Source organism: Euprymna scolopes, chromosome 6 (genome assembly GCF_053919585.1).
Source record: "Euprymna scolopes isolate OS-2025 chromosome 6, ASM5391958v1, whole genome shotgun sequence".
NCBI classification, from domain to species: Eukaryota; Metazoa; Mollusca; class Cephalopoda; order Sepiida; family Sepiolidae; genus Euprymna; species Euprymna scolopes.
The window spans coordinates 143,886,194-143,901,608 of NC_136487.1; the positions used below are offsets into that span (position 1 = coordinate 143,886,194).

The 15,415-nt window shown below is 36.0% G+C and overlaps 2 protein-coding genes across 2 annotated transcripts in view; both read left to right on the forward strand.

Annotated features, from left to right (window-relative positions):
- The first annotated feature begins 3,451 nt into the window (after positions 1–3,451).
- On the forward strand, positions 3,452–4,003 carry LOC145278262 (uncharacterized). Its single transcript, XM_080130554.1, has one exon. The coding sequence runs from the start codon at positions 3,452–3,454 to the stop codon at positions 4,001–4,003; it is 552 nt and encodes a 183-aa protein (XP_079986680.1).
- Positions 4,004–13,137: 9,134 nt separating this feature from the next.
- Positions 13,138–15,415, forward strand: part of LOC145278338 (monocarboxylate transporter 12-like) — a 66,068-nt gene continuing 63,790 nt past the window's right edge. Inside the window, exon 1 of the mRNA XM_080130631.1 lies at positions 13,138–13,352. The gene's annotated coding sequence lies outside the window, so the exon portion shown is untranslated. The remainder of the gene's footprint in view (positions 13,353–15,415) is intronic.

Below are 15,415 nucleotides of genomic sequence, written 5' to 3' on the forward strand. Positions count from 1 at the left end.
TACAATGAAAACATTTTCAACTGTATTGTTTGGCCCTACCTGGTTCTTCTCTTTAAAATGGCATTGTAGAGTCAGATTTTGCTTAAGTTTGGAGTATTGGACTTTTTCTCGTTCATACGTATTCTTACTAGAAAGAGTATGGAGAACTTTATGACTATATCTTTGGTCTCTTGTTGTTCCATTTCTTTAATGTCTTATTGTGGTGTTTTTCGTTTAAATTTTTATTTAAAACGTACATAAAATTGTAACGAGTAAGATGTATTTGACAGTATCGTTGTTTCTTCTCTTTAGTGTGATATTGTAGTTTTACTTTTAAAATCATATTCCTTTTATGAAGGTTGTTACAATGAAAACGTTTTGACCGTACTATTGGGCTCTTCTTATTTATTCCTTTTGATTTAATGTGGTATTATATCATAGAAAATTATTTTAAAAAATTTGTGGAAACAAGAGTTATGATGCTTTGAGTTTTTTTTTTTTTGATAATCTCGTAGATTAGTGTCCATTCGATAAGAATCCACTGAAATTAAAAAAAAAAGACGAAAATACAAAAAATATATAGAGGGTACCGCTCATACACGTGGACCAAAATTTTAATATTATATTATTCAGAAAATGATGCCTGATTTCAGAAACACGTATTTATTAATTAAGTTCATGCGGGATCAATTTATCACCTAAACAATTTTGATCCGTTTTAAACAGATAAAGTTCTCAGTTTTATTCAACAATTATTTCTAGCACCCACTATTAAGAGGGTATAGCTGCCCTCTGCCTTCTTTACATCCATTACTTTCATTGCCACCATGGAATTTCTGAAACAACCTTCGTCCGGTTGATTATCTTGGCTCTGTTGATATTGGTAGATGTGTAAGAAGCATTTTAGGCCCATTTGAGTCTTCTGTAATGGGCCGAGAGACAGGGTTTCAATTTTCGATTGAGTCATAACAAAAACTCAAAAGATAGTGCTTGATGGCCCATTTCTAAACAATCAACAATCTAAGATGACAATCAAGGGTAAGTGGAGGAATCTTGAGAAAAAAGTTGTTCCTTCCCTTACACCTCAGTGTTGTAACCAATGAAAAAGAAGCCTTTGGGTTAACCTTGAATATGGTCGAAACAAGGTTTGAACTAATGCAAGAAAGCTATATTCATTTTTTCTATTTTATCTTTGTGTTTAAATTGTTTTAAAATAAATTTCGAGTAGATATTGGAAATTTATAAAAGAGTACACATCACTTATGAACGTTCAAAATAGTTCCCTTTCGATATTTAAAAACCTAATCATTACTGCGCTTTGCTAATTTAACGTTAATCATTTCAGGATTTGTCTACGAGGCTACACAGCAGTTATCCGTGATTTTCTACTTTGATTCTGCGATTCTTTTCCTGGGAGCCATTTTATCATGTGGAATCGTCTACGCACAGAAGACAGAAAAATTCGTCGAATAAGAAACATGGTACTAACGCTGTACTTACACATGCGCTAAATCAAAGGGACATAATTCATACAAACTCGCTGCAGTAGTAGTATTAATACATCTGTATATGTAAACAAGAAGGAGAGGACAACTGATTTTGCAAATAAATTTGGCATAATGGGATGTGGTCGTTGATGTGTCATTGCCCTTACTTCATGCTGTGCGTGTATGACGGTGCACAGGTATTTGAGGCATTTAGAATTTGGCAAAAGCTGAGAAGGCAAAATTTTGCATAAGTAATTAACTGTTGCGTTTATCTAAATCTAGGCATTTTTATTTGAGACATTCAGAAAGAGATCAATAATCTTTCCATGTTGGTGGCAGGTAACAATAATAACAATTTCTGAGTGAGTAACAAAAGTTTATAGCGTAAGAAGAATGATAATAGCAATGTTGAAAAGGTGAAACCATTTTATAGGGAAGTAACTAATTTTGCTATTCTTGCGAGAGTAAGTTATACAAAAGGAGATATTGTAGTACTTGCACTTTAGTTATGCAGAAAAGAACCAATATTCTCACTTGACACATGTCTTCCCTTATTTTGCCCATTTTACGGCATATCAACACTTTGGGATTATTTTATGCAAATTTAATCAAAACTTTCAAAGTTTTGAAAATCCTTCAAGTTTCAAAGACTTGTGGAATATTATATATTATTTTTTTATTGGAATTCTTAGAGATAAGTAATTTGTATATTTGTTCATTGATTTGCAGACTGTTATTCTCATCTTCATAGTTGGTGTTCTACCACGTTCAGGCAAACTATTCCTCTTGCCATTCTTCAGGTTGGTAACCACGACGGGATAGTAATGCTGAATCTCTTAACTTAATTACTGCCTTCCATAGTTGTTGTCTCACCACGTTTTGACAACTAACCCTTTGGCCTTCTTTGGGTACGGTTAGTATATATATATATATATATATATATATATATATATATATATATATATATATATATATATATATATGATTAAATTTCTATTAGAACGGTGATAGAAAGACGAGATTATTACCAATAAAATTAGACAAGACAAGAATACTCCAAAGAGATCTGCGGTAAATGAAAAACGAATGGCGGACGAAAAAAGCAGATGAAATTCAGAACTTGGCAGACAGAAATGACTCTAAAGCTTTATTTTGCATCGTTGAAGGAAGTGTACGGACCATAGCGTTCCTGCTGTGAAGAGCATTGATGGCAGTGTGCTCCATACGGAGAAACACACAATGACGGAGAGATGGAAGGAACACTTTGAACTTCTGTTGAACCCAGAAACACGTGCTGAAGATGGACGTGATTAAATACCTCAACTGCCTATTAGACACCAAATGGATGATTTACCAACATCAGACGAACTTGCCATGGCCATAAAGAGGACAAAGAACGGAAAAGCTGCAGGACCTAACAACATACCACCAGAAGTTTGGAAGCATGGTGGAGCAGCACTGGGAAGCCAATTACTACAACTTTTCCACAACATCTGGACAACAACAGCAAAACTTCTCCAGGCTTTCAAAGATGCCAACATTGTGACAGTGTATAGCAGAAAAGGGGACAGGGCGGAATCCGGGAACCACTGAGGAATCTCCCTTCTGTCTGTTGCTGGGAAGATTATGGTCAAAATCCTACAGTGTCCACTACAGGCCTTGGCTGAAGACATTCTAACGAAGAGCCAATGTGGATTCAGGGCCAACAGATCCACACAACATATGATCTTTGCCCTCCGACAATTACAGGAAAAGTCCATTGAACAACGTCAACCTCTCATTGTCACATTTGTAGATGTTAGCAAGGCCTTCAAAACAGTTGGCAGAGAATGCTTTGGAAGTTACTGAGATGCTATGGTTTCTCACAGACCGTCACAAGAGTACTGCGCAGTTTCCATGATGGCATGACTGCTCGCGTTTGCAGGGGCGACAGACGGTCAGACTCCTTTAACGTTGGACACGGCGTCAAGTAAGGCTGTGTCCTTATGCCAACTCTGTTTACAATCTTCCTTGCTGCTGTCCTGAAAAACCTGCCTGAAGAACTCGGTGATCTCTACATCCGAACCAGAAGTGATGGTGACCTTTTCAACCTCAGACGCTTGAGAGCAAAAACCAGGACATATGAGTTAGTGATCAAAGAACTACTTTTTGCTGATAATTCAGCACTTGTGGTCCACAACCCCCAAGCAATACAAGATTTAATGATAGCATTTGCCGAGGCATCCAAGAAATTTGGACTGACAATCAACATCAAGAAGACTGAAGTTTTGATTCCAGACACCCGTGACACAAAGATTAACTCCAGAGAAGTACTCCTGAATGGTATTCCATTGGCGGAAGTTGAACAGTTCACCTACCTGGGCAGTACCATTAAGAACACTGGAAAATCGATGAAGAACTGTCAAAAACGGATCCAAGTGGCTGCATCAGCTTTCGGAAAAATGAGAGACCGTCTGTGGAATCAGAGAGGAATCAGATTAAAGACCAAAATGAAAGTGTACAGAGGTATTGTCCTACCATCACTCCTGTACAGCTAATAAACCTGGACTCTCTACAGATGCCACTTCAAGAGATTAAACCTGATACAACAAAGGCACCTCCGTCATCTAATGGGTATCTTTTGGAAAGACAATGTATCGAATTTTGAAGTACTAGAAAGAGCTAAAATGCCCAGTGCTGAAGAAATAATCGCATCAAACCGACTGAGATTGTCAGGACATGCCACGCGCATGTCAGACAACAGACTACCAAAAGCAGTTTTCTTTGGTGAGCTCAAAGAAGGTACACGACCCCTAGGCGCATCGAAACTGCGCTACAGACGTGTTCAAGAGACATTTGAAAAACACAAACTAACTCAACGACTGGAGAAGCAAAGCTGAAGACCTGATATTTTGGAGAAGTGTGGAATCAGGCGCAGCCGATGCCATTAGAGATCAAAGCATTGCTGCTTGGGAAGCAAAGAGAGCGCGACTACAGGCGCCACTACCCGGATTTCCTGCTATCAGGTGTCACATCTGCGCCCGGAGTTTCAGAGCTCTGATCGGACTCACATCGCACCTTCGACACGGACACTAACCGGCCTCCGCGTTATCGTCGAAATTGACGGTCTGCCCGTATATATATATATATATATATATATATTGGGTAGACCGTCAATTTCGACTTTATATATACATATATGATTCAATTTATATATATATATATATATATATATATATATATATATATATATGATTCAATTTATATTAGAACGGTGATTGAAAGACGAGATTATTACCAATAAAATTAGGCAAGAAAAGAATACGCGTAACATTAATTTCATTCTTTCGAAAAAATCAAAAGATTTAAGCTTCTCTTAAACAGCAGAACAGCTTACAGACATTTTAGCGTCCAGCAATCACTTTTAAAACTGAGAGGAGAAAGTGCTGACGACTATATTGACTTTGCTAATCATGCAACATTCATTTTAATTAATTCCTTATACGTTTTTTCGTTTTTCTTATGGGATGATTATCTTTAGTTAATTATTACGTGTAATTATATTCATGCAGATATTCTACATGATTTATACTTGCGGAAAAAATTTATAATTAACGCACACCTTTTTCTATATATATTTATGTATGCGTATATATATTTGCTTAAAAGATTTTTCCTTCCAAACTTCTCTTTCAGTTTTTGGTCTACAGACATGAGGCTTTTTTTAAATGGTAGTCACCACTTATCAAGGCCCGGAAGCCACTCGGGATAAGGGTTATTGCGTGTACAGTAATCAATGGAATAGTATCGTAGTAATCGTTAGTAATCTAGATTTGATAAAGTGTCTTACTTAAAGGGGCGGTTTATCAGAAATTTGTTTATGTCGGACTTGAAGACATCCAAGTTGTAGTCAGGTGGGAAATAGACAAACGGAACAGAGTTCCACAGGTGTGCACTTCTAAGAAAGAAGCTTTGTTCATGGAATCTACGTTTTGATTTAGGCATAGATAAAGAGTGGGGAAAATTATTGACAGTGGTTTCAGCTAGACGGGTATTTTCGTGAAAGATTGGCGAGGGGGTACCAGAGATTGGAGCTCAGACGAGCACCTGCCATGGCAATAACGATAAAACAAAGACAGGCTCGCAACGTCTCTCCTGTGGTGGAGAAGTTACAGGAAAGAGAAAAGGGCATCTACCACTAAGCCACGAAGTCTATTTTGTACTCTGTCAAGGTAGGATATGCTGTTTGTAGCAGCTCCTGCCCAGATGTGGCCACAGTACTCCATCTTTGGGCGTGCTTGGCTTTTATATAAATAGAGAATTGCATCAGGGGTGAGATATCTAATAGAAGGATCCTGCCATTTTTCCAGCAACCTTGGCAACTGACTTGATGTACGTGTTCCATTTCCGATCAGGAGTAAAGGTCAAGCCCAGAAGCTTGTCAAAACATGGAGCCTCTCCAGTATGTGTTTTTAGAGATCATTGATGTAGATCAGGAAGAGAGTTAGGCTCAGCATGGACCCCTGAGGGACTCCAGCATTAATACTGTGGGCCTCTGATTTCTGCCCATCAACCACTACTCTTATGAGGCTATCAGAGAGAAATGATTTAATAATTGAGAAAACATTTCCAGTTATACCGTAGCTGGAAATCTTGTGAAGTAGGCCCTTATGCCATACCTTATCGAAGGCCTTTGATATGCCATGAGCAATTGCCCTAGAAAGGAAGCCTTTGTCGAGAGATTCACTAATCCTATGAGATATAACCGTTAGCACATCTGCTGTAGATCTTGCAGAACGGAAACCATGTTGCATGTCACTAAGAGAGTTATTTCTGCTGAGGTGGTTGACTACTTCTTAATTTAATATGGATTTCAGCAACTTACTCATAACACACAGGAGACTTATTGGTCTGTACTGAGAGGGAGATGACTTATCACCTTAATTATTAAATACAGGGCATACTGATGAGGTTTTCCAGGGTGTTGAGAAGCACTTCTCCTTAAGGCAACGCTTAAACAGTTTTGTAAGTATGAGGGCAAGTTCTGGTCGAAGCTTTTTTAACACTATAATTGGAATGCCGTCAGGGCCAATTGCTTTACTGGAATCAAGGTTCTTGATTAGCTTGGCGACCTCACGCACAGATATTTGTATGTTGCATAGCGTGTTGTGTGTTAAAGGAGGAAATACGAGGAGTTGATGGCCTTCGTCGCATATGGTAGAATTAGCTGCAAAGTTCTTGGCAAATAGTTTGACTTTGTCTGATGCTGACGAGATGACCTCTGGTCCATTGATGATGGTTGAGATAGAACGCACGCTTCTGTTCAGACTCCTGTTTGCTATTTGCCAAAACTGGTGGGAACCAAGCCACTGCTCAGCTACTTTGGATTTAACGGACTGAGCATATAGCTTTCTTGCATTTTTTATTACTCTTTTACAGTGGTTGCTGTCAGTCCCGAAAGCAGCTTTAGTCTCAATACATCTATTACATTGGTAACTATAGAAAAAGTGATTTCTGTGCGCGATGGCAGCAGCACAATATAGTATTCTAACCCTTGCAAAACTTTTCATTTGGATTTTAGCCGGGGAAAACTCGTGCAAATGTGTGAAAATGTAAAAAATGGAATTTTCCAGTTGAGGGTTGAAAGACAGCATTACGAATATGCAAGCTTAATGTAATAATTATTGGTTCATGTTTTAATCTTTAGCCTTTCAGCAAACATGTCTTCATAGCTCAGGCATTAACATCAAAAGAGAAAATTAAATTGTAAGCTAAATGTTTTGGTTTCGATTCCTGGTGGCTGCGCACGAGTTATTGTTTTAACTTTTTAAATTATTATTATATATTGGATCCAATGTAATAATAAATGCAGGTAATTCAAAAAATTTGATTTTCTTTTTTTTTTTTGCGCTCGAACCGGTAAACATTTACCACAAAAAGATGTAATTATTTTCAATTCAAAACCTCGTTAGTCGAATTGAGTTGCCCCATAACCTTTATAATAGCTATATTTACGAAATTCACGATTATTTGCCCTTGAATTTTAACATATTCTAAGAAATATGGCGGCTCCTTTCTCTTCCATCTCGCTTCTAAATTTGATTTTCTTAGAAAGAATACGAAAATTTGATCAATTTACGTGAATTTTGAAATATGACATATTCGTTCCGTAACGGGCAAGTACATCATAAAGATTTGTCTTCATTTTCTGTAATTTTTTAGGTCGAATCCTAAATAAGAACCCAAAATTTATTAATCAATTTTTCGTATTAATACAGAATACGGGACTGCTGAAATAATTATTTATTATTTAAAAACCATTTGAACTAAATTATCCAACAGATTTTTTCTATAAATTTGATTTAAAATGATATATTTCTGCTCCAGTAACTTTGTATTTAAATTATTTATTGGTTCGCCGACAAGCTAGGGATTGGATCTAACAATTCACTCCCGTTCGTTCGCTCGTCTGTTCGTTTGTTCGCACTTTTCTCGATAATCGTGCCTTGGATTTTTTAAAAATTTAGCACAAACATTAGTCATAGTAAAATTAAATTTTTGCCGGAACAGATTTTCCGGGATAACTTTGATTGCCCCATTAGAGAGTATCATAGGGGTAAAATTGCCCCTAAATCGTTCGGTTGTTCGCATTTTTAAAAATAATCACGCCTTGGATTTTTTAGACAATTTGCACAAACATTAGTCATAGTGGAAGTAAACTTTTGTTAGAGATTTTTCCGGGATAACTCTGGTTGTGCCCTTAGGAGCCATTATAAGGATAAAATTGCCCCCCCCCAATCGTTCGTCCGTTCGTTTGTCCGTACTTTTCTCAATAATCATGCCTTGAATTTTTTGCACAAACGTTAATCATTGGGTTGTTTGAATTTAAATCGTTTTCATCTGAAAAATTATTTTTCGTTCGATTTTAATTTGTTTAAATATTTTTTATTTTTTATTTATTCTTTAAATTCATAATTCCGTTTTTGTAGTATCCGATTGTCTTTTGCTTCAAACATACATACTTTCACATATCAAATTGTTTTGGCTTTTTAAATTTATATTGAACTAGACTTGCCGCCCGCCGTTGCCCGGGTGTTTGAAGGTGTGTGTTGAAGTGGTAGTAGGCAGACAGGCTCGAACCCGTACCGCGAAGGAGGAAAAGAATGTGAAAAAACCCCAACAAAATAACGTGACGTCTTTGCTGTTGCGCCCATCGCTAAACCGGAGGCGGAATAATGTAAAAAAGTGGATGACTTTCGAAAATATCGGCGAAAAAAGCGACCCCTTCCTGTAGAAAAGTGCTCAGTTGAGGGTGAAGGAATTAATGTTTTTAGCCAATTTGTCAATAATATTAAAACGACACTGATCTTGTGAAAATCCTTCACCTCTGTCGAAAGTTTTTTCGAGACCCACATAATATATACATACATACATACATACATACATACATACATACATACATTTAAACAGAGAGATGAGATTTATATTATAGATAAAGTTCAGTTATAGTATAAATTGAATCGTATTCCTTTTTTTATAATGCAATTTTTAAAAATAAACACTAGATTTTAGTCTTTTAAATCCATCAAACAACAAAATGTTTATTTACAGAATGTTATCTCGTAAAAAGCAAAACACAACTTTTACCTTTTGCATTTAGTCTCATTTTTTTAAAATAAACATTGAATAAATTGTTTAAATATAAAATCCTGTTTCTTATTTTTTAATTTTACAATTTAAGTTTTCTAATGTTTTTATAAAAAGCTCTCATTCATTATCGACAGTTTGTTTGACAGATCTTGCTTGTTATGATCTCAGGCATGACGTAATTTTTCAGTGTACAAGCCCGAATCTATTACATTTACGTCGGTCGCCACTCAGTTCGAATAGTAGTTCATTCCACAGACGCAATTACATTTAGCATGTTGGCAATCTTCACATTTTCCTTACCATAATTACCGTATGTATTTCTAGAAAGAATTCTAACTTGAAAGCTATCAGGGAAATCAATGCCAACAATAGAATCATCTGGTTCATACGCAATAACTGATTCCTTTGTTATTAACATAAGCGACTATTAAATTCAATTAACTCAAAATTGTGTGCATCAGTTAAAAAAAAACCACCTATTCAATTTGTACAAACCGTTGTGTATGTTTATAGTCTGTTGCCAGGATTATCATGCTACTTTTTATTTAACAGATAATTGTTATATCAATATATTTGATCACATAAATTACAAAAGTTAATCGATAAAGAAAATATGTTTTATCTGGTTGCTTTTTTCCAAATGAGTGTATGCATTAAGTATCGCTTTCCTAAATCTTTTCAGTCTGATGGCGTAGATTTATTATTTACTAGTAGTTCATCCCGGCTTTGTTCGGGCCCTATGTACTGTTCATAACTTTATGTGCATATGTGTATATATATTAAAAAGTTTGACTCATGTCCAGGTAATCTTCATCTTAAATTTCAAGTGTTTAGACCCAAAATTGGCGGAGGAGTTTGGTGGAGTTTTCAAAGATCATATTGACAGCTAGATTTCTGCCTGAAAACCAATTAAAAAGAGTTTCGTAAATGTCAATACCCCTTCTATCAAATCTCGAGTCTGTAGACTGAAAATTGACAGAGTAGTTTGGTAGAGAAATGTACACACATAGATGCACACAAAGACAGACACTTTCACGTTTATAGATATACTAGCAGTTTCGCCCAGCTTTACTCGGGCCCTGTGTACTGTTCATAACTTTATGAGCATAAAAAATGTGAATATATATCGTCATGCCTTTCTATATAATAGGTTTCCTTAACTCCATAGAGAAACGTTGGTAGAGACAGCAGACGTCAATTTTCTTTTTTAATTTTGACCCCAATTTTGTCCATTTAACCTTTATTGTTTTGAGCTCAAATTGAATTCAAATATTTGACCCATATACAAGTAACATACATCTAAAATTTGAAGTGTTTAAACCTAAAATTATCGGAGGAGTCTGCAAAGGTCAACTCTGTAAACTTTGACCTCTTGCCAGGCCAATTTTCGCCCAAAACCTGATTAAAAAACTTACTGCATATCTGAATACTCTTTATGTAAAATTTCAAATGTTAGACCAGAAATCAAGTTATTAAGTTACATCCATGTCCAAGGAACCTATATCTAAAATTTCAAGTGTTGAGACGCAAAATTGTCGGAGGAGTTTGGCAGAGTTCTCAATGGTCAAATCGTTGCACTTTGACCCATTAACAGCAAAATTTCTGACCGTAAACGGATCACAAATATTTTTCCAAATCTCCATACACTGTATGTCAAATTTCGAGTCTGTAGACTAAAAATTGACAGAGTTATTGCGTAGGGAAATGTACACACACAGACACAAATACACACAGACACACACACAGACACGTTCACTTTTATAGATATACTAGCATGGATGCCCGGCGTTGCCCGGGTGTTTGGAGGTGTATGCTGAGAAAAAAATGGTCAATTTTTTTTAATTTGACCCCTATTATTACACCTTAAAATTTATTGTTTTGGGCTCAAATCGGGTTATTAAGTTAGATCCGTGTCCAAGGAACCTATATCTAAAATTTCCAGTGTTTAGACCCAAAATTTTCGGAGGAGTTTGGTAGAGTCTTCAAAGGTCAAATCGTTGAACTTTGACCCATCACTCGCCAAAAAACCGATCACATCGATTTTCCCAAATCTCAGTACCCTGTATATCAAATTTCGAGTCTGTAGACTGAAAATTGACAGTGTTATTGCGAAAGAAAATGCACACAGACAGACACAGACACAGACATAGATACAGAGACACGGTCACTTTTATAGATATACTAGCATGGGTACCCGGCGTTGCCCGGGTATTTGGATATGTATGTTGAGCAAAAAAAAAAAAGTGGTCAATTTTTTTAACTTTGACCCCTATTAGTATCCCTTAAAATTTATTGTTTTGGGCTCAAATCAAGTTATTAAATTAGAGCCATGTAAAAAAACAAAACAAACTACATCTAACATTTCCAGTGTTTAGACCCAAAATTTTCGGAGGAGTTTGGTAGAGTCCTCAAAGGTCAAATCGTTGAACTTTGACCCCTTACTCGGCAAATTTCTGGCCGAAAACCGATCACATCAATTTTCCCGAATCTCAGTACCCTGTATATCAAATTTCGAGTCTGTAGATTGAAAATGGACAGAGTTATTGCGAAGGAAAATGCCCACAGACACACAGACAGACAGACAGACACACAGACAGACACACAGATACAGAGACACGTTCACTTTTATAGATATACTAGCTAGGGTGCCCGGCGTTGTCCGGGTATTTGGATATGTATGTTGAGCAAAAAAAAAAAAAAGTGGTCAATTATTTTTCTTTTTTTTCACCCCTATTATTTTCCCTTAAAATTTATTGTTTTGGGCTCAAATCAAGTTATTAAATTAGAGCCATGTCAAAGAAACCTATATCTAAAATTTCAAGTGTTTAGACCCAAAATTGTCGGAGGAGTTTGGTAGAGTTTACAAAGGTCAAATCGTTAAGTTTTAATTAAGGCTAGACATTCGAAAGGAGAGGATGACTTTCAAAAATATCAGCGAAAAACGACTCCCCCCTCTAGAAGCGTGCCCAGTTGAAGGTGAAGATATTAATGTTTTTAGCCAATTTTTCGATATTTGTCGACTGAAAGGTCGAACGATAATTATCTTGTAAAAATCCGTCGCATCTGTTTAGACAGACATGCAAACATACATCCATACATATATTTATATATTGGTAACTAAAAATTTTCGACCCAAACCGATTAAAAAGATTCATGTCCAAGGAACCTATATCTAAAATTTGAAGTGTTTAAACCCAAAATTGTCGGAGGAGTTTGGTAGAGTTCTCAAAGGTCAAATCGTTGAACTTTGACCCCTTAACAGCTAAACCTTTGGCTGAACATGGATTACAACGATTTTCCCAAATCTCAGGACCCTGTATATCAAATTTCGAGTCTATAGACTTAAAATTGACAGAGTTATTGCGCAGGGAAATGTACACACACACACACTCACACAGACACGTTCACTTATATATATATATATATATATATATATATATATATATATATATATATATATAGAATTAAGATACAGGTATTGTACCTTACATTGAGGCCAGTAACAAAATAACATCAATATATATATATATATATATATATATATATATATATATATATATATATATATATATATATATATATATATATATATATATATAACATCAATATATATATATATATATATATATATATATATATATATATATATTGATGTTATTTTGTTACTGGCCTCAATGTAAGGTACAATACCTGTATCTTAATTCTCCAAATAAGCTGATTAAAAAGGTGGAGAAAAATTAGAGTTACCTTTGTCAAAATCACTCAAGAAATTTTGTTCTTGACCCCCCCCCCTAAAAAAGTCTGTTGTTTGACGGCATATATTCGTTGATGCCATTCAAGATTTTTTTCTTTACTGGGTCAAAAATTTCAACATAAAAAAGAGCAAAAACGAATCGTCTTTTTTGTAATTATGTAAACACATTAAATGTCAACATTAAATGCGTCTCTCGTCGCCAATCTGTTAAATATAATAAATACAACCGAACAGAGGTTAGAAAATAGACTATATATTTCTTTGTTCTCAGTCTCACATAACATGTAGGTACAAGCACACATAACATTTATGGCCGTTCTCTGATTTACATCATTATTGTCGTGGAAGGTTCGTTAACATAGGTTTATCATACACTGTAGCGTATATCTTTCATTTCTACAAACTTCTCATCTTTCATAACATGGTCAGAGCTACTCGATAAACGTCTACGTTGTATAAGTGTTACCATCTGTAACTTGGACGGACACATTTTAATATAGACTGTGAGTACAACATTTTCATTTTTCTTAATAGTTTTTATTATTTTATATATGAAGTAAATTTTCCCCTACTTCATTGATAATCATCGCTTTCGTAAAAAACCCTGGAAAATATGCGTTTCATTTTATGCAGCCATTTATGCCAAATCTTGATACGTGTTTTAAGAATATATACGTTCGTTTCGTTCTTTTTCAAAAGTTTTGTACATTTTATCCGGCTTAACAGCTTCTCTTGACGCAATCATCCACATAAAAGGTCGAGGGTATTTTCACTCTCACGCTAACATTTACTCACACTTTCACCTACTTCACTGATAATTATTCTTAATAGACTTGAAGTGTTCACATTAAAATGCTCGTATTCTCTTTCCATATATTTACCTTATTTCTTTTTTATTCTTTTGAAAATTTTTCGTTCTTTAATTAAACTTCCACACAACATAAATTCCTTGAGATTCCTTAGACTTTAATACCGATTTAGACGTTTTTTTACCACCAATGTCTACGCTGTATCCTTCGAGTTCGCTGACACTGATTCGTCTCAAACGCTAACACCCATTCACGCTGCCGGATACCATCCGTAAAACAGAACCTTCTATCGAGACATCTCCGATGGTTTGGTCACTCTGCGCCAGCAATCAGATGACCTCATCCATGCCACCATCAATCCACTCCATGGTCGAAAGAAACGACAATCAGCTGAAAACCTGGTGAAGCAAGATGCCGATCTGATTCTGTGTTCTCACTTTTACGGAGTGCGTCGCTGGAACCGCGAATGGCTAGACCTGATATTGAACTCAGCTTCAAACCGACGTGACTGGTCGGCGTCTATATGAGAGGCAAAGAATTCAGTTGGAAAAGCCGGCTCAACTCTGACACGACAGTGAACGCTGACACAACAACAATATCTAATTTCAAAAGAAAGCGAATTATTTACAAAAAGTTAAAATATGTTCCGAGATTTCTTGAATGACAATTTGTATTTGTTAATTTATACGAACATGTTTCAGACGATGTTAGCATTGCCCTTTTTGAAGTTCGAGCTAAAGGGCCTCGGGTTCGTAAAGATGCACGGCGGTTACATTTTTTTTACACAGTGGTCACCACTTATCAAGGCCGGAAGTCACTCAGGGATAAGGGTTATTGCAAGTACATTACGTTAGTATGGAGATTTGATGAAGTGTTTACTTTAGGGGGCGGTTCATGAGGAATTTGTTAACGTTGGACTTGAAGACATCCAAGTTGTAGTCAGGTGGGAAGCAGGCAGACGGAACAGAGCTCCACAGGCGTGCAGTTCTAAGCCAAAACTGTCTGAATATATCAACTAAGATGTGAAGAGTAGTCAAAATAAGCCGATTAGAAACGATTTCATTTTTTTACAAAGTACAAAGAAGTCAACTTATCAACGCCTGGAGGCCACTCGAGGATAAGGGTTAATGAGTGTACAGTAGTCAATGGCAAAATGTCATCGTAATGGAAAATTGGTGAATTGGATTACTTAAGGGGATGGTTCATCAAGAATTTGCTCATGCTGGACTTGAAGACGACCATATTGTAGTCAGTTGGAAAGCAAGAAAAATGGAACAGAGTTCCACAGGCGCACAGTTCTTAGAAAGAAGCTTTATTCATGGAATCGACGTTTAGGTTTAGGCACAGGTAAAGAGTGGGGAAATTATTTTTTTTTTTTTTGGCTTTTATAAAATCTGACATTTTCCAGCGAAATTGACCTTTATCGTTATTTTCATGTCAAGTGCTCGGCTGAGCTCCAATCTATGGTCCCCCCTCGCCAAACTTTCATAAGAAACACCCATCTAGCAGAAAACACTATCAATAATTTCCCCCACTCTTTATCTGTGCTTAAACCTAAACGTAGATTCCATGAACAAAGATTATTTCTTAGAACTGCACGCCTATGGAATTGTCTTTCGTTTTTCTGCTTTCCAGCTGACTACAATATAGTTGTCTTCAAGTCTAGCGTAAACAAGTTTTTGATGAGCCGTTCCATATAAGTTAACAAATTTACCGAATTTCCATTACTAACGATTACTATATTGTCCAATTTCTAC

Coding starts and splice junctions, on each gene's coding strand:
- LOC145278262 (XM_080130554.1), top strand. CDS start 3,452: ATGCCAACTCTGTTTACAATCTTCCTTGCTGCTGTCCTGAAAAACCTG.